We start from the raw sequence: 20,687 nt of genomic DNA, 5'->3' as shown, positions 1-20,687 counted from the left end.
GTGGGGTGAGGGGCTGGGCAGGTGAGGGGGTGGGGGCTACAGGGCAGGTTATGGGGAGGTGGGGTGGGGTGAGGGGGGCGGGGGTTATAATGCAGGTTGCGGGGCAGGGTGAGGTAGTTGGGCAGGTTATGGGGCGGCAGGGTGGGATGAGGGCTGCGGGGTTCTGGGGTGAGGGCTGGGCAGGTTCTGGGGCGGGGTGAGGGGGTGGGGGCTGGGCAGGTGCCTTGCCGGCGGGGGGTGAGGGGGCGGGGGCCGGGCGGGTTACGGGGCGGTGGGGGCTGAGGGGGCCGGGCGGGTTACGGGGCGGTGGGGGCTGAGGGGGCCGGGGGCTGAGGGGGCCGGGCGGGTTACGGGGCGGCGGGGGCTGAGGGGGCCGGGGGCTGGGGGCTGGTTATGGGCGGGGGCCAGGGGGTTAAGGGGCGGGGTGAGGGGGCGGGGGCCGGGCGGGTTACGGGGCGGCGGAGGCTGGGGGCTGAGGGGGCGGGTTATGGGGTGGGGGCCGGGCGGATTACGGGGCGCTGGAGGCTGGGGGATGAGGGGGCGGGGGCCGGACGGGTTAGGGGGCGGGGGCCGGGGGGTTAAGGGGCGGGGTGAGGCGGTGGGGTGGGATGGGATGGGATGAGGGGGCGGGGGCTGGGCGGGTTACGGGGCGGCGGAGGCTGGGGGCTGAGGGGGCGGGTTATGGGGTGGTGAGGGGGTGGGGGCCGGGCGGGTTACGGGGCGGCGGGGGCTGAGGGGGTGGGGGCCGGGCGGGTTACGGGGCGGCGGGGACTGGGGGATGAGGGGGCGGGATATGGGCGGGGGCCGGGGGGTTAAGGGGCGGGGTGAGGCGGTGGGGCGGGATGAGGGGGCGGGGGCTGGGGGGTTACGGGGCGAGGGCCGTGGTGAGGGGGTGGGGGCCGGGCGGGTTACGGGGCGGTGGGGGCTGGGGGATGAGGGGGCGGGATATGGGCGGGGGCCGGGGGGTTAAGGGGCGGGGTGAGGCGGTGGGGCGGGATGAGGGGGCGGGGGCTGGGGGGTTACGGGGCGAGGGCCGTGGTGAGGGGGCGGGGGGCTGAGGGGGTGGGGGCCGGGCGGGTTACGGGGCGGCGGGGGCTGGGGGATGAGGGGGCGGGATATGGGCGGGGGCCGGGGGGTTAAGGGGCGGGGTGGGGCGGGGGCTGGGGGGTTACGGGGCGAGGGCCGTGGTGAGGGGGCGGGGGCCGGGCGGTTTACGGGGCGGCGGCGGGGGCTGGGGGCTGAAGGGGCGGGGGCCGGGGCGACGTGGCGAGGCTGCGCGAATTGAGGGGCCGGAACAAGTCGACGGCCGCAGCTGGGCCGGCGCGTGCTGTAGCGAGGGGTTTCCTAGGTGATGGCGGCAGCGTTGCGCGCAGGCTCAGAGCTTCTGGTCTCGCGGATTCTTAATTGCGCAGCGCGCGCTCTGTCTTGGCCCCTACGAGCTACCGTGGAAAGCACGGTGACTAAGAGCGGCGTGCGCCTGAAACCCCGCCCTCCCGTGCGCCGGGCCGTGCAGCAGGGCCATAGGTGGACGTGCCCAGCCGGGTTCGGAGGGGGCGGGGCACAGCCTGAAGCTTCGCCCCCTCCCCCCGCGTGTGTCGCAAATTCCAGTCCGGGCAGGCAACGGTGGGCACGGGACTTCCGGGGCGGGGGGGTGGTTGGGGCCTCACACCTCCCACGCCTGCCGCGCGCGTCCGGAGCGCATGCGCAGTGTGGGGCAGCGGCTGCGGCGCCGGCGCTGTGTTTCCGGGTCGCAGGGATCGTTTCCGGGGCGTGGAAGCCAGTCTGGGAAGCTGCCGCTGCCGCTGCCGGGTAATAGCGGTTCTGGGGCGCGGGGCGGGGCGGCCCTTCCTGTCGCCGGGCCGGGCCGCGCGGGGCGGGGGGCGAGTGTCGCCCGGGTGCGGGGCGAGGAGCCCGCGGCTGCCTGGCCGGGCAGCCCGGCGCTGTCAGCCCCCGGGGCTCCTGCTCCGCCCTCAGGGCCCGCCCCCGTGTCCTGCGGTGGGTGGCGGCCCCGGCCGGCTGCTCCTCACGTGAGCGACCGGCGGGCCGGGGTGCTCCGTGTCACCAGTCAGGCTAAGAGTTTCTCGCGGTTGTTTTCAGTGAAAGGCAGGGGCGGGTCAGGGCAATAAACACAAAGTCGGGGAAGCCCCTGACCCGTCCCTGCCTTTCACTGAAAACAACCGCGACTCAAGGGGGCTGCGCCCGAGCCCTGGGGAGGGAGCGGGGGTCCGGCACCCACCGCCACTCCGGCTGGGAGCTCCAGGGTCCCGCTTTGGCGCCCGCGGCGGCGGGGGGCGGGAGGGGTCCGGCTGGCTGACAGCCCCAGCCCCGCTGCCCTGAGGCTGGAGCGGGAAATGTCATCGGTTCTGCGACCTGCTCTTAGTCTTAATCATCAACTCTGCGTGTCTGACCAGGCAGCCTCAGTTCCTGCCCGTGGTCACTGGGCAGCTACTGAAACGTGTAACAACAAGGGGGTGAGGAAAGCCCCAAAGTGCCCGCGTCACTGTTCAGGATGAGGCTTAGGCTACTTGAATCACGTAGGTATTTTTGAAAATTTTACACAGACCCATTCTTGATTTGGTAGCCGCAGAGACATCTTAATTTAAAACAAGGACCAAACCCAAACACACAAGACTGAGACACCATGGCGCAGTAGGTCACAAGCAGAAAGCAGAGAAACACCATGAGACAATGACAGCGCTTAGCATTGGCTCACTTTACATCAAATTGTTTTGTGGAATTGCATTGTGAGGGTGAATGTCATTCTGTCGTCTTTTTTCCCCTTTCAGGTATTAACTATTCATCTGTGTACCTGATGCTGAAATTTGTTCCTCTTTAAATTGAGGAGACCATTGTTATGATTCTCCGTGACTAAATACCATTCCCCCCATCGTTACGTTACATTACATTACGTTACGTTATATGCCAAGCTGATACAATGATGAATTCTCAAAGTTTCTCGTTACCAACAATGGTACCCAGTAGTTCTGTTATTAATAGTTCCATGACTAGTAACTTATCAACAAACAATCCACCCAGCAAATCAGTTCTCATTAGCAAACCGTTTAAATGCTCTGAATGTGGCAGATCTTTTGCCCAGCTGACAGAGCTGGAGCTTCATGAGATGTCTCATGCTGCGGAGCGACCGTATCGCTGCGAGCTCTGTGGAAAGACCTTTGCGCAGACATCAGCTCTGGTGAAGCACCAGCGCGTTCACACAGGAGAGAAGCCTTACAAGTGTCCCATGTGTGGGAAGACCTTTGCTCTGTCCTCTGGCCTGGTACTGCACAAACGCATTCACACTGGCGAGCGACCCCACACCTGCCCGCTCTGTGGCAAGAAATTCATCTCCTCCTCCCACTTGGCCCTGCATCTGCGCTCGCACACGGGCGAGAGGAAGTACAAGTGCAATGTGTGTGGGAAGCTCTTCCTACAGTCCTCGCACCTTGTGAGGCACAAAGCAATCCACACGGGGGAAAAGCCCTTCAAATGTGAGGACTGTGGGAAGAACTTTGGGCGTGCCTCACACCTGAAGACTCACCGACGTGTCCACACAGGGGAGAGGCCTTTCAAATGCACCCAGTGCGAGAAGGCCTTCACACAGAAGGCAGGACTAATCCTGCACATCCGCCTTCACACTGGTGAGAGGCCCTACAAATGTGAGAAGTGTGGGAAAAACTTCCGTTCCTCTGCTCACCTCATGTCGCATCAGCTCCTTGAGTCTGGGGAGAGGAATTTCAAATGTACCACATGCAGTAAGGCCTTTAAGCAGGCCTCATCTCTCAAACAGCACCTAAAAACACATGAAGCCCGTGAGCCTCACTGCTGTTCTGTTTGTAGCCGAACTTTTTCTAGGTCCTCTTATCTCCAGCTTCATATGAGAACGCACAGTGGGGAGAGGCCCTATCATTGCATGGTTTGCAACCGGACTTATGCCAAAATGTCTACATTTGAGAAACATTGTAAAAAGCATCAGCAGGATGAAGAGGGGTGCGACATCAGGCCCAGAGCAATGACTACAAGGGCAAAAGCACTAGCTGAAAAGAAAAGGCAGGAACAGAAACAGCTGCACCAAGATGACCACCCAGAACAACATCATCAACATGACAGAGAGCAGCAACAAGATGGAGAGCAGTAAATAATCACTAAAACCAAAATTGGGTGTGGTTCCCTGCGTCCCCACCCCAAATGGGGGAGGGAGTGGCTGAGTTAATTTCTATCAAATAAAAACCCCGAGTCACACTAGTGTTGTTCAAGAAAACATTCTGACGTGGAATTCTGCATTCTAAAGATGCAAGGCAAACACTTTTCTTTGTCACACCAGACATCTCTCCAAGAAGTCTCCCAGTGCTCCATACAATCAGTGTTGTGTTCAAAATGTTACACGGTTACAATAGAGTTTCACAGAGTTCATCCTTCGCTATTTTGTTTTAAATAGGTAGGATGCCTCTTCTAAGCTAGAGTCGTAAGGATTACCATTCAGCCAAAATGTTCAATTTTATAGGGATTGTTTAAAAAAAAAAGGGGAGGGGTGAGTCTTTGGCTGCAAGATGTAAATTGAGATCCCTTGGGTGAAGATTAAAGAAAGTGACATTCCTGCCCAAATTGGAGTCCAACTTTTTGCTTACGCTGGTACCAGAAATTGGGTAGGGAAAGATTAATGGAATTTTAACCTGTGAAGTGCAATTTGTTTCTAAAGGACTGTAAATATCTAGAAAATAGTGTCTGAGCCTTTTTTTCTTACTTTCCCAAGGGAAAGGAAAGTTCTGCTCAGCATCCGAGCACAGCTTGGTGCCCTGAGTGAGATAGGTTTGAAGAGTGGCAGGTCTTACTGTGTGATGTTGGAGATCAGCCTTTTTTCATTTCAGAAAATAAATAAGGCAAGTGGGGCGAATCTGTAATTCAGGTTACTTTGAACAATTTTGAACTTCCAGAACATCATTTTGTATCAAAGCTGAAAGAGTAAATTTTTTTTTTTTAAATTTTAAGCTTTTCAGAATAGAAAATTTGTTGGTAGAGAGAGATTCTAATCTCTGACGTTGTTTGGCCAAATCAAGTATACTGTTAACGTATTGCTGTCTTTGGTTACTGAACCTATTACATTGGAAAAACTTGGAAATAACTTGATTTGACTGCGGTCGTTATGGGATTTCATGTTAAATGTGGCCGAGAGATCATCTTTAACAGAACTGAGATGACACTCTACAGATTCTGAGGAGCGCTAAACATATTTTTAAAGTAAACAAAAACAGCAGGGGAAAATGTGGTGCCTTTACGACAGCATAGCTCTTCTTAAACCAGGGCTTCATCCTAAGATCCTGTAAGCTTTAAATCATTTTAGCAACACTCTTATAGAACCTACTTTAAATGTTTGCTTATCACTTATTATTACACAAAAAGTCACTTATGCCAGGAAAAAAAGGAAGAAATAGTTTCCATAATTTGAGCATGTTTAAATGCATGTTCCTATTTTCTATATTGAGTGCATTGACTTTCTCAGACTAACTATATTTTCATGCCGTTGTGTGGAAACACACATTTTGCACTTTAAGGATATATTTAGAAAGGCATGTGTCTTTGGTTCTCTGTTGCATACTCACAGCTCCATGTTTTTAGGCCAAAAATGTACTGTTGCAGTTGGAATGAAAACTTATGCATTGTAAATATATCAAAGAATTGAGTCAGATGAATTACACTGTGGGGGAATTGAATTCAATTTAACAGCACGTTCACAGATAACAAAACTGATGAAAGAATCCTTTGACTTGTCTTCAGAATTTACTGTACAGTGGATGACCTGAGGTACAAAAAGTCTTTCGCAGACCTGATATTTTTATATAGCTGAATTGTACACTTGCAGTATTCAAACAGACAAATAGAACTTCTGATATAAGTCAGAGCTTATTGTCATCGTAACTTATAATGCAAACTTTTGCTACAGACTTTAGATTCATTCTGTTGTGAACTGTAATATTCTTTGAGAGGGACCAGACTCACTGGGATATATCTGCAGTCGTGTGATGGAGCAGTGCCATACAAGTAGAGTTTATCTTTTTGTACTTCAATATGCCTATTAAAATAACCACTATAACTGGCTGTCTATTTTTCCATCCTGACATTTCTGATTTTACCCTAAACTATTTGCTGCCCAAAGTAAAATGGAAATCACTAGTAGTTTAGCTTCCTTTAAAACTTTTAAATTGTTTTAGCTAGCTATATAATGTTTCTCTGCTAGTTGTGGTATTCCCCTTACAAAATGTAGAAGTCATTGGCAGGCTGTGTTCTTTCTTGCAACGTAGTGTACTTCCATTCAGAATTCAAAGATGATGACAAAAGAAACTTTTTAAGGGCTATCTTATTCCCTCCATGTTGCTCCTTTGTGCTTATTTATTTCCATTTTACATCTCCACCCCCCCCCCCTTTTCTTTTTTAATCTTCCCCTTTTGCTTTTTCAGTTTCCTGCTCTGTCAGCTGTCTTCTCCCAGTGACCGGAAGCCCAGGAAGCAGGATCGACCCAGAAATTGTAAATTAAAAAAACAAGTTCCAGGAGTATTTCAGAGTGGAAAAATGAAAGTATGCTCTATTATGCCCTGAATGTTACACTAATGTAAGTAAGGCTGGGCAAATCATGTAGATTGAAATATAACTCTTAGGAGAGAACAAGTTCAAAAGTGTGATTAATGGAAATAATGCCAATCCCTGTATTTTTCAGCCTAATGCACAGAGAGGAAGCAGAAAAAATTGTTTTTGTGTCACCTCCCTCCCAAAAATGAAAGTAACTTTCCATACTGAAGTAACTTGTAGTACCTGATTCTAATTACTCATGAATTTCAAGATCCATCCAATGGTGCAATGATTTGGTGGTTTTTTTAGGAGGGTAATGCTTCCCTGTTGGAGCTGGGAAAGCTTTTTTGATGAAGTGCCACCTTCCCCATGGAACAGATTCACCTGCTTTCTGTAATCATTTGTGTGTTTAGAAGAGATTGGGTCAGCCCTGACACATGGCCCTTATCCTAGCCCCGTATCTTAGCTGTTTGCTGAGAAAATAGTAATGGGGTTATTTACAGTAGTTTCCCACCAAAGTAGGATTCAGATGTCCAAAGTGTCACATGCTTGGTCAGTCTCATTCATCACAATGCTCCTCTGATTCACTCATCAGGCCCTAAAAAAATTGTGGTTTGTGTTTCATTGTAAAGGAACTTGGCTAAATAATATTAATAAAAGACCTTGTTTCCCTTAAAACAGTGGTTCGCAGAACGTTACAGGGGGTTCACCAGAAAAATTTCACTAATGGCAGCCAGAGGACCTTGGGCATTAGAGGCAGAAGGTGGGACCCAGTTGCAGGGCTGGCAGCCCGAGCCCCAGGGAGAGCGGGGCCAGGCAGTTGGGGCTGGCAGCCCGAGCCCTGACCCCATCAGCAGGGGAGCCGGCCACCCGAACCCCAGTGGTCCACGCAGGGCTGGCAGCCCAAGCCCCAGGGAGAGCGGGGCCGAGCAGTTGGGGCTGGCACCCCGAGTCCCTGTGGTCAGCGGGACCTGCAGCCCGAGCTCAGTGGAGCTCAGTTGACCGGGGCGGTAAACGGGGTTCAGCAGCAAAAGCCCCATGGAGTGCAGAGGAAATTTTAACTTAAATCCCTGGAAATATCATTTTTAGGAGGGGGTTCACAAGATTTCACAATTTAGTGAAAGGGGTTCGCAGGCTGTTAAAGTTTGGGAACCACTGCCTTAAAACATTCTAGTAACATGCCTGAGATTGGAATGGTTTGCGAACTGAAAGCCCAGTGACATACATCTCTAGCAGTCTCAGTGGCTCTTTACAGTGGGGGACACTGTGCTGCTGGAATGAACACTTAAATTGGAGCAAACAGCAAATACCAGCCTAGAAGAATGAGGGACCAACAGATGTATGGATTTAATCCTTTCCAGATTCATTTTGTTGCTGTCAACATACAAATTCATAGCTTTCCTTTGGTTCTCTCCTGAGTGCACATACCATTAACGGTGAACAAAACAATGCATTTTTGTAAGTATGCTATCAGGATACCAATACAAGACAAAAAGAAAAGGAGGACTTGTGGCCCCTTAGAGACTAACAAATTTATTTGAGCATAAGCTTTCGTGAGCTACAGCTCACTTCATCGGATATTAATGTGCATAAATAAGAAACCATCTACGGGTGCTGATAATTTCATGTCTAGGCTGCTTTAGTAAAAGGGGAGGGTTCTTAGTCCTAAGAATACTTGGTCTGTCTTTGAGGAGTCGGGGGAAGAGCTAAGATGTACAGCGACAATTCAGATAGTAAAATCACAGTGCAGAAAGTAGTGGAAACGTTTGAAAAGACAGAACTAACTGAAGAGAATTACAAAATAGTATCAGTGAACCAAACTGCTCCTATGTGAATGTTTCTTTTTCAATCTCTGCAATTTGTATGGAAAGTCCTTTTTATACCACTCACAATCCACATATCCTTGCTGTAATTTTGTCCAATTATTTCTCCTTTCCAGTTAACATATTATTTTTTTGATAGATAGTGCTCCTCTCGGCAAGGTAAGGACTGTAATGTCTGTGGCTTTAGTCCTCAGATACCTTCCTTTCTGCAACAAGTTCCGTCTAATTTGCATATCTGGGCTTAAAATTGGGAAGCCTTAAATTCTTACTCCTCTTAGAGAGGTAGAGAAACTTATTTGCATTCTGTTCTGGTCTCTGATATCACTTAGCTTTACAATAAAAATACCAGCATTAAATAGGTTAGTAAAACTGTCTAAACAAGATGGCTTACCCTATTGTTCTGGAGAGAAGGATGGCAGGAATCATGTATCCAGTATCAGTAAATAACATATTTTAAGGATAGGTTGGGTCATTCAATAGACTTGAGATTAAAACAAATTCACCTTCCTTTACCACCATAGTTTTTAGCAACTTTGCCTTTGTTCCCTCCTTTGAGAGAATCAGAGACATGAGAGGTAGAAAGGACTCATTAATTCATCTGATCCATCTCCCTGTCTTCCTATAGTATATTAACCTGAAAAACACATTTCAAAAAGTCCCAAATGAGGAAGCTACCATTGCTTTCTGGGGATAATATCCAACTGCTCAATAATACATAGTCCTGTCAAGAACTTTTTTAAAAAATGCTTCCCCTTTTAATTTCATCCTGCTGCTGTTAGCTGCATCTGTTGTGCAACCCTAAATAAGTTCTCCTTGCCCTTGGTATGTATCCCTTTCAAATGCCTGTAGATTATCAGATTTATCCCCCTCTTTTTGTCACCTTGTTTCTCCTTCTACTCCATCCAAAAACATCACCAAGCAATCACTTCCCTGCAGTGCACCGCTTCCTGCTTTCAGCACTTCCTCGGCACTATTCAAATGGTAGGACTTGATTTGTTTGACAGCCGTCGCTTCCTTCCCCATGTGGCGTCCCTGTTTCCTTGTAAGGTCTGAGCTCTGTTTGAAGCTTTTGCCACAAAGTGTGCCTGTGCAGATTTCGCTTGTGTGAGGCAAGTGCTGATGAGCTGGTTACAGTGTGCCCTGGTGCTTGTGGTTCCTCTGGTGCCGGATCAGGTTGGAGTTCTGGCTGAAGGCCTTCCCGCAGGTGGGGCATTTGTAGGGCCGCTCCCCTGTGTGCACTCTCTGGTGAGTGCTGAGGTGGGAGCTCTGGCTGAAGCCCTTCCCGCAGGCAGGGCAGATATAGGGCCTCTCCCCGGTGTGCACTCTCCGGTGTCTGAGTAGGGTCAGGTTCCGGTTGAAGCTCTTCCCGCACTCGGGGCACTGGAAGGGCCGCTCCCCAGTGTGGATACGCTGGTGTTTCACCAGGAGGGAGCTGTCACTGAAGCACTTTCTGCACTCAGGGCACTGGAAGGGCCGCTCCCCCGTGTGGCGTCTCTGGTGGGCGAGTAGCTTGGCAGGGTTGGCGAAGCCTTTTCCGCAGGCAGTGCACTGGCAGGGCCGCTCCGCGCGATGGTTCCTCTGGTGAGTGCTGAGGTGGGAGCTGACAGCAAAGCGTTTCCCACACTCAGTGCAGTGGAAGGGCCGCTCCCCAGTGTGGACGCGTTGATGCGTGAGCAGGTTGGAGCTCTGGCTGAAGCCCTTCCCACAGTTGGAGCACTGGAAGGGCCTCTCACCTGTGTGCGTCCTGCGGTGCTGGGCTAGTGCCGAGCGCACCCGAAATCTCTTCCCACAGTCTGTACAGGTGTAGCACTGCTCCTGTGCGTGGGCTCTCTGGTGCCTGCCCAAGGCCAAGGAGCTGTAGAAGCCTCTCTGGCAGACCCCACAAGGGTAGGGCTTGGCGTGGGTGCGCTGATGCTTGAGGAAGTGGGAGTTGAGGCCAAAGCTCTTCCCGCACTCACCGCACTCGTAGGGCCGCTCCCCGGTGTGGGTGCGGTGGTGTCTGACAAGGTTGGAGCTCTGGCTGAAGCCTCTCCCACAGGCAGGGCACTTGTAGGGCCTCTCACCCGTGTGGATTCTCTGGTGGGTGATCAGGGCTGAGCTCCAGCTGAAGACCTTCTCACAGTCTGCACATGGATAGGATTTCTTTCCCATCGGGGCTCTTTGGCAGCCATTGAGGCCTGAGCCCCTGCTGTACCTTTTCTCACAACACTTAGCGTTCATTGACTGCCTGTGGCGACAGCTCTCTGATGGACAGTGGTGCCTTTGATGTTTGTGAGGTCTCATCCACGGTAAGTGGATTTTCTCTCTCTTTTGGAGAGTTTACCCTCTGTCTTTCTGGGCAGTTACAACTCTCATGGGCTCTTTCTTGATCAGGATTCTGGAAAACATTCTCTTCGGATCTCCCTGAAATTGTTCCATCTGGTTCCCCTCGCTTAAGTCCTTTCTGCTGAAGGTTCTCTGCACTCTCATTCACGATCCAAACATCTGCTGGAAAAAACAGAAACTCAGACACCGCTCATTCTCTGTGTGAAGGAGAAAGGAAACTGCAGAGGGTTCATCATGATTTTTGTCTGTTTTAATTCAGATTGAAATTCAGGAACCAATTTCTTTTAAATCCCTTCTCCAGAGGAGAGAGCATTGCAGTACCAACATCCCATATCCTCAGCTCTACAAAGGCCGAGTGAAGGGAAGGCTTACTGGCTTCTAGAAAGACCTCTGGGAGATCTATGAGGGATGTGAGAGAACAGCTGTTTATAGTATTGAATTTGATGAAACACAAACGTGAGAGCTCACAATGGCTTGGTTGGGACTTCAGCTCTTTTTTTCACTTAGTAATGGTTTCTGACTTAATTTTCCTCCTCACCTGTACAGGTATCACTGGTATCTTACTTTCCCCTGATTCCAGGGACCCCCATGGCTATTCCCCTTGTTCTGTGCAGGAGATCCTGCCAGGTTTAGGTGTCAGAAATCCTGGTCACGGAAAGCAAAATGGGAGATCCAGGTTGGTTACAAAAACTGTTCTGTGATTTTAAACCCAGTGTCTTTCTTTACTGGTGCTTGTATTATCAAAATGGATGGGAAAGAGTTTGCTGAGTCTCTTTGGGAAAGGCAGTGTTCTGGTGTGAGATGTGACCGAGAGAGATTCAGACTGAGTGTCTACCCGTTGCAGGACTCAGTGATTCAGCTGAGCTGCAAACATTAAGCCACTTACCCATTACTAAACCTTCAGAGTGTCCAGAACACACTCAGAGGATGAAGTGGAGAAATACAGTGATTACATGTACATAAATGACCCTGGACAAATAAATATAATATCTCCTCCCTCAGTGCAAGCTCTGGCTCTGGGAAATTTAGCACTGCCATTGTGTTTCTGCAACTTCTTTTCCCTAGGAAGAGATGGGACTGTGGCATTCTCTCTCTCGCACAGTTTTGTGCTGATTGCCCAGAATTCTAAGGGACTTGGGAAGAACCCTGTCCAGAAACTGACCTATGTCCTTCATAGAGAGTGCAGCCTTCTCATAAGTGAAGGAGAACAAGCCCTTACCCAGGGAGATCAGAGTCTTGTAATTCTCCTGCATGACATCCCTGTAGAAGACCCTCTGATGAGGGTCCAAAAGCACCTACTGCCCTTTGGTGCAATAGACTGTCACATCCGATGAAGTGAGCTGTAGCCCACGAAAGCTTATGCTCAAATAAATTGGTTAGTCTCTAAGGTGCCACAAGTCCTCCACTTCCTTTATGGTCACTGGTACCTGAAAAAAGAAGCATCTCCCGCTCAGTACTCTTTGCCCTTGAAACAATCCCACTATTGATCCTGGGAAGCCCCAGGCCAGCACTTCCTCTCCATTCTCCCATATTTCACAGGCTTCAGAGATCTGCTGCCCTCTCCCTGTTATAGCTGTAAATGCTGCCAGTACTGGGAAGCTGCAGCTAACCACTAGAGGAAGAGATCTGTCTTTGTCCTGAGCTCCCTCTGTTTTCCTTTCTCTGCCTCACTTCTTGCAGGAGTTGAAGGGCCCAGGCTTGGGCCTCAGCAGGGCTGAGAGGTTCGCATTCTCACTTCTTGGGATTACACAGACTATTATATACATCTGGGGGTGGGAAACAATTCCCAGAAGTCCCTGTCAGTCACAGCGGTGCTAAATCCCAGGCTAGAAACCTCGGGCATTTCAGGGCATTAGATTCTTCAGTTTTGTGGATTTCCCCACCGAAGGCGTCTGATCCTAAAAGGTCAGGTTCCAATAAGCCACCCCCAGAGCTGCTCCAGGTCCCACAGCTCCTCCAGGCATATTGTTCAGGTGCATGAGCAAGGAAAACCCATTCGGATTCAGCTTCTCTCTCCAGCACCGTCCTGCCCAGGAGCTGAGGTCAGTATCAACTCATTTTTACAGACAGAAAGCTGCAGGACAGTTGCTGGGAGCCTTGCCTCCCAGTCCCCATTCCTCCATTTCCCTCTGTTTCACCATCTGTTTTCTCTCTCCGTGCCAGTCTCTTCCATCTCCATTTTCCTCCTTTCTCTTAACACCTCACCTGTCCCTGTCCTTGGGGTACTCTCCCTGTACCGCCATGACCCCTCTCCCAATTTGTTCAGCTCATAGGTTGTATCCCACCCACCAGGCCCCCTCTTTTCTGTAACCCCCCCGCCTTGGCAGCCCCCTCCTAGAATGGGATGAGCTGCTGCTGAGGCTCAGTGTGAATGTGCAGGGGTGCTGACGGCCTTCTCCCCACAGTCTGACTAACCTCCCTAATGCTTGCCCTGCCATGCTGTCAGGACAGGCAGAGTGGGGCCAGGGTAGAAGTGGGGCTCGGCTGCTTGCTTAGTACCCCTAGAAGCGGAAAGCAGGAGTTTCAGGATGGCCTTGGTCTGAATGGCATTTGAGCAGGGAGGAGTGATGGGTGGGGCCAGCATGTGGCTGTCCCACCAAGTGAGTGACTTGACAAGTCTCTCCTCCCAGCAGGTTTAACAGACAGCTTCAGCCCCACAGTGTATTTACATCCCCTCCCCTCTGCAGGACACACCCAGTCCCCAGAAATCCCCTACCTGAGCGTCTCCCCTGTGGCCATTTCCCATCTTCATCAGAGGAGGGCAATGGGGAGTGAAATGTGGACGCTATTCTGCAGCCTATCAGGGCAAGATGAGTACCTGGACATTCATGCCTGCCCCTTTCCGTCCCTCGTATTCCTGTGTCTTCCCTTCCCCTGGGAGAGCAGGTTATTGTCTCCGCTGTGGCTGTGCTGCAGCCTGGAAATTACACCCAGGAGCTGTCCAGTCCCTGACCCTTCTGTTCCTTATCATCCACTTCCTGCCTCCCCTCCCCTTCTCCCAGTGCAGAGCTACAGACACCATCAGCTACTCCATCCCCTTCCTGTGTCCCCCATACCAGCTCGGGCTGCAACACTCACCGTCTTCTGGCCTGATCTAGCCCCTAGAGAAGCCCCAGGGGCTCTGCAGACATTCACCGGAGCCACAGACCCCAGGTAATTGAAAGAGGGAAAGGAAGTGACTGCACAAGCCCCCTCCTTACCAAGTCCCAGAGCTGCTGCTGTTACTGACACAGGCTCTTTCTCCCCATAGCACTTGCAGGAGCTGATCTAGCTCAGGGAAAGAGACTGCTCCCAGGAATGGGACAGTGACCAAGTGTCCCAGCCAGAGAGCCTTAAAGGGGCAGAAGAAGAAGGAAGGCGCAATGAAAGCTGTCTAGGTAACTAAATATCCATCTATCTGAGTTTTACACTGCTCCCCATCACTGTAGGTCAGAGCATCTGCTGCATGCAGTGGCTCTCAGCCTTTCCAGACGACTGTACCCCTTTCAGGAGTCTGCTTTGTCTTTTGTACCCCCAAGTTTCACCTCATTTTAAAACTGCTTGCTTACAAAATCAGACATAACAATACAAAAGTGTCACAGCACACTGTTACTGACCAATGGCTTCCTTTCTCATGTAATTATAAAATAAATCCATTGGAATATAAATATTTTACTTACATTTCAGTGTATAGTATACAGAACAGTATAAACAAGTCATTGTCTGACCTTTTCATTTGCACTAACTGCGTTAGTGCTTTTTCTGTAGCCTGTTGTAAAACTAGGCAAATATCTAGCTGAGTTGAGGTACCTCTGAGAAACCTCTGCATACCCCCATGGGCACACGTTGAGACTGTGCCAAATTATTATGAATTGCTGTGACTGATATATATGAATGTGGCAAGCATAAGTTCGGTGTGGCTAGAGGATTCTGGGAGCAGGACTCTCTTAGCATTTGATAAATGGAGTGGAATACTACTGGAAGTGCTGAAACTGCACTGGAGTGGTTAACAACGGCTCAATGGGCATGTGTGTTTTAACCCCGAATTTGGGAATATTTCAGCAGCGAACCCACTCAGAAAGTAAAGAACACGTGAAATCATGCGATCAGTGAGCCTGGTGACATGGCTGACATGGGTCAGTGTGAGGTTATCCAAAAAGGGTCATTCTAAGAGCTTAAGTGAATGATTTATGAGAGAGTAAACTATGGCTGAGCTTTGGTCTGTGTGTCTGCTTTGCAATCCCTTCCAAAATTATGAAGTAAACCAATAATAAAACACCTATGAGGCACAATTCTGGAACATGTGGCTCCTTTGAGAACAAAAAGGTATATAAGTGCTAAGCAAAGTAAATGAGTCAGATTAAGTCCCCAATTAATATCCAAAGAGGTTCGAGACTGTGAGACAGAAATCATCGGGGTAACCAAAACCCCGCCTTGAGGGATCTTTTCAAGACCTTAGAACCAAAAGTCATCAGGGTAACCAAGGCCCTGCTTCGAGGGACAGACCAAGTGCCTGAGAGGGGAAAGAAGAGAAGAAAAGAAGTCTCCATCTAGAGCTGGTAGTTATACCTGCTTTGTTGGCCAATCAGGATACTGTGTAAGGCCAATATAGTTACTGAGGGTTTATGCTTGGGGAACTGAGGCTTATGGAAAAGAATGTATACCATGTAACCTTAACTGCTTGTGTGATTCTCTCTCAAATAAATGACTGTGCATTAAGCATATTGGTTTCCGAATTCACACTGGTATCGGTAAACACATGCTCAGCTGTGGGTTGTTAAAAGATCCATTTCAACACCACGTACCCCTGGTTACGAACCACAGCCCTAGTGGACTTCATGGAGTTTCTGCCACTTTTCCCTGTGGTGTAGGGATCTGAAAGCTCTTAAAGGGAGAGGGTTATATTTTGCTTACGTGGCGGCTTTTGTTAAAGTTCCCAGACTCGTCTAGGTCCATTTACTGCATCATCGCTGGGGAGATTTACTTTCCTTTAAATAAGGTGAGAAAGAGAGAGGAAAAACCAGTTGCTTTCCACTGCCTAGTAACTAAGGGAATATACTGTCCTAGGGAACATGTCAGAGGGATACGCCAAAATGAGCTTCTGATTCTGCTCTTTCTAGCTTCTGATTCTGCTCTTTCAGAGATCCTGGTACTAGGAGGGTTTCAAAATGCCTCAGTGGGTTTAGTCCTGCTGGAAGGAGCCAATTAGGTCTGAGCTGTAATAAAGTTTGGAGGAGCAGGTTGCAATGCCCCGGCACTAGTTAATATTAAACACAGGCTATAATTAAAACTCACAATGTGGTTGACGCTTGTTCCATATACTGGACTGGACAGCTGACACTAACAGTGCCTTCCTTTGTGTCAGTGTACAGCTTGTGCAAGTCTAGCGGGGGAGGCCTGTGGCTGCATTACAATTTCATTTCTGACTGCAAAGCAACCGAGTCTGCAGAAGTGTGCAAACCATTGCTCATAAGACCACCTTGTAGCTTCCCTTTGCAAAAAAGTGAAAGACAGTGACTAAAGAATGCTTCCGACAGTGATAACACACAAGCCAAGAGGAGAGCAGTTAAGAGGGGAAAGGCTTTTTAGTCAAACTGTTTAAACACTTCCTTTTTTGTTTTTAACACACAATTTAACTCTAGTGATGAATAAACATTTCGGATAAAGGAATCTTTGTTAAAGATTAAACACCCCATCAATTAAGGAGCTCATGAGAGCCAGGGTCTGAAACATCCAGCAGGTTTCCCAGCAAAACTAGGGAAGGGCCAGACCTTGGGAATGTAGAAAACCAATAAACCCCTCTCTATACATCAAAACAGACCAAAAGAGGGGACAAGCCTGGGGGTGGGAGGGGGAGATGTATTGCTGGTGGTAGAGTGGGTTTTTTGCAGGTCACTTTTAAAGTAGGATGGGTCATATGGGATTTCAAATCTGGCCCTGAAATATACAGTGGCCTCTGAGGCTATGCAGAAGTGGTGAAGGGGCATTATAGATGTATCTAAACAACCAATGCAGGCCCATTGTTGGCCAGTGATAGATCCAACCTTGCTGTAAATCTTTAGCCGATTCCCAGCTCACACCTGTCTTGCTGGACTCACTGGAGACAGGCTTTCAGGAGTAGTGCCAACTCTTCATGCTCCATGGCCCTAATTCCATCTGGCAGAGGAAGGCCTTACTCTAGCAACATACCAAAGCCCGTACTTAACTTTATGCATGCAAGTTCTACTTAGTCACCCACACACTTAAGTGCTTTGCTGGACTGTGGCCTAAATCAGGATTGGGACTTGTAGAACCAGCAATAATGGCAGGAGAAGGCCCATTATTTGCATCGAGAAGGGCAGCTACTAACAGCCACATGCACCAAAACATCTGCTGTCCGTGGCTACCAGGGCTGGTGAAATAAAACATCGGTGTCTTTCCAAGAGCTCGTCCTGCACCGCGGAAGGCCCATTTTTACTTGTGCTTTTGCAAAATAAAGACTACGTTTGGCTGACATTACTCTTTATGGAGAGCAAGAAACAGCTTAGTTTACAGAACCCAGCTCAGCACATCTCATTTTGGAACTAACCAAGAATACTGCAGTGAGTGGATCTTGCCACGGCAGGCAATAAAATCAAAGCTGAAGGAATCGTGCAAGCAACTGGAGAGAGAGAGACTGATGCGCCATTAGATAAAAGGAAAGGATTAAACACTAGTAAGAATTCACAGACAAAAACTAAGCTGGAGTTAACTGTGATGTAATAACACAGTGGTATGAATTCTCAGCCTTATCAAAATAGCACTCACTAGAGAGGCAGAAAATTCAGACTTCAGATTGCAGTTAAAAGAAACAAACATTAGGAAGGTTGGGAACTCACAGCTAAGGCACCCAAAGGATGCCAACTTCCCAACATCCCTGTCTTTGCTCCCTTCAAACCTATTTTTTCTCAGATGAGTAATTTTTGGTTCAGGGCTGTCATAAACCTTCCTCTCTCCCCCATCTCTGGGAGTGGATGTTGTGACTTTGGAGAAGTCCCTGGACTTCACCAGTTTTATCATGCAGTGGTAAAAATATGACCCACAGAGCTTTGGTTCCAGAACGGCTTCTCATAGTAGGTTCTTCTGAGACTTTGTCCTCAGATGAACCTCAGTGAGTGTTATGATTTTATGGCCCGAGTTACGTGTGCCCCTCCTCCCTTGTTGCCATGTGAGGCCCTGAATGGCTATTAAAATCCAAGGGACTTTTCACAGGAGCACAACACTTTGCTCTTCTCTAGCATCTCCCATGCAGGGATCTCAATGCACTCTGTAGCTATTCATGACAATGTCTAAACGGAGCTAAGGTTGTAGCTAGGGTCCTTCAGCAAAAGAATTTCACTGGGGTTTGGAGTAGAAAGCAAATTCGGGAGAGGAGCCATTAATCCTAATATCAAGACCATCCAGTTACATGAGTCAAGAGATTTATTAAAGGTTATTGGAGGTTTATCAAATGGGGTACAAACCCTCAGTCTTTACGGCAAATGCCAACCACTCACTGGGTTTCAGAAGAAAGTTCCCATGCAGGCAGATTATCACATCATTGTCCACTACGGAGATTCTTGCACCTTCTGCTGGAGCATCTGCACCAGCCACTGTCAGAACCAAGATGCTGGGATAGATGGGGTACAGGTCTGAGCCAGTCTGTCAGACCCTACGTTCCTATAGGGGTCCGCAAACAGCAAGGTTCTCAGTGGGATCCAGCAGCAGTTGACACTCCACATGTGCTATATCAGACTTTGAACCTGTCACCTGTTCAGGCATGAATATTGCTGGTACTGCACTTCAGAGCCAGGGGTGTTTCCAATCCTTGTTTTTCTCCTGAGCTGCTGTATGTTTTATCCAGGAGCAATGGAAGGAAATATTTTTGAGATGGCCTCTCTTTCACTGAAAGCAGCAGCTGTTAGAAAGTTGCTTAGAGGCAAGGATGGTTATAAAGAGCCCTGGCAGAGAAGGATGAGTGAGCAAAGAGCAGGTGAAGTGGTCCATGGAGCAAAATCACAGCAATTTGTCAGGTGGCTGCAGAACTAAAAGATCTGATCGCCCTGGTATTGCGTGATGTGTGTGTTATAAACATGGAGAGAGATTAGACAAAATTACCCATGCTGCTCACAGTCATCAGGTTGGTCAAAGCCGGAGACATGCCTGTCCTTATACTTGCCAACTATCTCAAATTGCTTGGGTTTGTAAACCCAGCCCTGGGTTGGCGCAGTCCTGATCAAAGTCCCAAGGAGCAGGCTGGGCTCTTTAAAATAAAAACTGTTCACCACCTAACACCTCCGTGGTCTCTGTGCTGAGCAGTGCAGGAGAGGCCTGAGGCAGATGCTGCTCTCCTCCTGCCTTTCTCAGCTGCACTGCCCCTGCTGAAGGGCAGAATATAGATAGGCAATGAGAAATATGAAGAGGCTGGAAAAACTCTTATAAAGAGAGATTGAAACGATTGGGTTTGTTACCTTAGAAATTAGAGGTGGAACTCTCTGCCACAGGAAGTCATCAAGGCAAAGTACTTAGCAAGATTCAGAAAGAGAATGGACATTTATACAGATAACAGGACTATCCAGAGTTGTAATGAAAGTTAACAAACATTTGCGAAGGGAGAAGCCTTTTGTTTCAGGGCTTAAAACAATCTCTAAGTATCAGAGACCAGGATGAGACCTATGTGGGGGTTAGGTCACCCCACATCTGTGACTGTAGGGTCTTACACCTTCCTCTGAAGCATCCGGCACTAGCCACTGTCAGAGGCAGGACACTGGACAAAATGGACCTTGGGTCTGAACCAGTATGACATTTCCAATAATTGTGTAAGGGAAGGAACTACATACTTCTTGCAAAGCCTTGTGGGAAATCTGTCATGGGCATGAGACAACTGCTGGTTATCATATAGAGATAGATGAGGTTTGTGAGAATTCTAGAGATGGGTTTGGACTTGGTCTAACTTCCTCCTCACCTGTACTGGCACTTCTCAGGATCTTACTGTCCTCTGGATCCTCGAGATCTGGGACACAGAGTTCTTCCCCTTGTTCCATTTGGGAGGTCACATCGGCTTTAGGAATCAGAAATCCCACGCCTGTTAATTAAAAGAGATGAGATCAGATATTGTAATACAGATGTTCTATGAGCATACAGCCAGCTGCTGTCTTTACTGGGGGTTGTTTTATCAGAAACGATGGGAAAGAGTTCATGGAAACTCTGAGAAAGTCTGACAGCTGGTGGGAGATGTGGTCCCGAGAAAGATTCAGGGCCCTCCACACACACTGGGGCCTGGATCCCAGTCACAGTGCAAACATTCAATCACTTGCTCATTGCTAAACCTGCAGAGATACCTGAATAGCTCAGAGCATGAAGCCAGAAATGAGGGGATTCTATCTGTGTATGAATGAACATGGACAAAGTAAATTTCCCTATTAGCAGCTCCGGGGATGGGGAGATCAGAGAACCCCATGGAGATCCTGAACCTCTCTGTGATTGGGTGTGGAGGTGACTATCCCTCTTGGGTGGGTTCTGGGGATGATAGGCCTTAATGCACCAGAAATCCTATAGAGCAGGAAAAACCCTGGCCTAACGCCAGACTGGGCACTTCATGGACCTCACAGCTTTTAATGAATGAAGGAAAACAAGCCCTCATCCTGTGAGCTCAGCATCTCCTCATTCTCCTGTGACAGGGCCCTCGGTTGGATACACAGCCTCCTTTTCGAAGGTCACTGGCACCTAACCCAAGAATCTGCTGCTCAGTTCCCCTGCTGCAGTGACCATCACAACCACCCCAGACTGTCACATTTGTGCTGTGTGCGCGTTACGCCCTTTGGTGATGGTGAGTTCCGTAGCCCCGCTTCAGACCCAGCTTCCAGGATGCTCCTAGTTCTAGACCACCCCCCATCCCTCCCTCAGCCCCGCTGCTCTCCCCTAGACATTGGTGCAAATTACCGTCAGCACCAGAAGCAATGTTGACTCTGGAAACTGGGACCATAGCAAACGCTCTCTGTG

The 20,687-nt window shown here is 49.4% G+C and overlaps 2 protein-coding genes across 9 annotated transcripts in view; one reads left to right on the top strand and one right to left on the bottom strand.

Annotated features, from left to right (window-relative positions):
- The first annotated feature begins 1,756 nt into the window (after positions 1 to 1,756).
- Positions 1,757 to 20,687, top strand: part of LOC144272214 (uncharacterized) — a 30,413-nt gene continuing 11,482 nt past the window's right edge. Inside the window, exons 1-6 of one of the 8 annotated variants that reach the window (XR_013347511.1) lie at positions 1,757 to 1,809; positions 2,787 to 4,131; positions 6,453 to 6,570; positions 13,712 to 13,862; positions 13,960 to 14,086; positions 15,074 to 15,410. Coding sequence is in view for 4 of the 8 variants with exons in the window: in XM_077830130.1 (XP_077686256.1) it covers positions 2,936 to 4,131; positions 6,453 to 6,570; positions 13,712 to 13,807 (1,410 nt within the window). In the remaining 4 variants the exon portion in view is untranslated. Of the gene's footprint in view, positions 1,810 to 2,786; positions 4,132 to 6,452; positions 12,752 to 13,711; positions 15,411 to 20,687 lie in introns of those variants that run through there. The other 7 variants (XR_013347510.1, XR_013347513.1, XR_013347512.1 and 4 more) reach the window with 7 other exon arrangements.
- LOC144272216 (uncharacterized) lies at positions 9,513 to 10,667 on the bottom strand. The gene has a single exon (XM_077830136.1). The coding sequence runs from the start codon at positions 10,665 to 10,667 to the stop codon at positions 9,513 to 9,515; it is 1,155 nt and encodes a 384-aa protein (XP_077686262.1).

This window comes from Eretmochelys imbricata, chromosome 11, assembly GCF_965152235.1.
Source record: "Eretmochelys imbricata isolate rEreImb1 chromosome 11, rEreImb1.hap1, whole genome shotgun sequence".
NCBI classification, from domain to species: domain Eukaryota; kingdom Metazoa; phylum Chordata; order Testudines; family Cheloniidae; genus Eretmochelys; species Eretmochelys imbricata.
Note: the sequence above shows the minus strand (reverse complement) of the source record. Positions and strands in the feature narration are given on the sequence as shown.

Coding starts and splice junctions, on each gene's coding strand:
- LOC144272216 (XM_077830136.1), bottom strand. CDS start 10,667: ATGAGACCTCACAAACATCAAAGGCACCACTGTCCATCAGAGAGCTGT.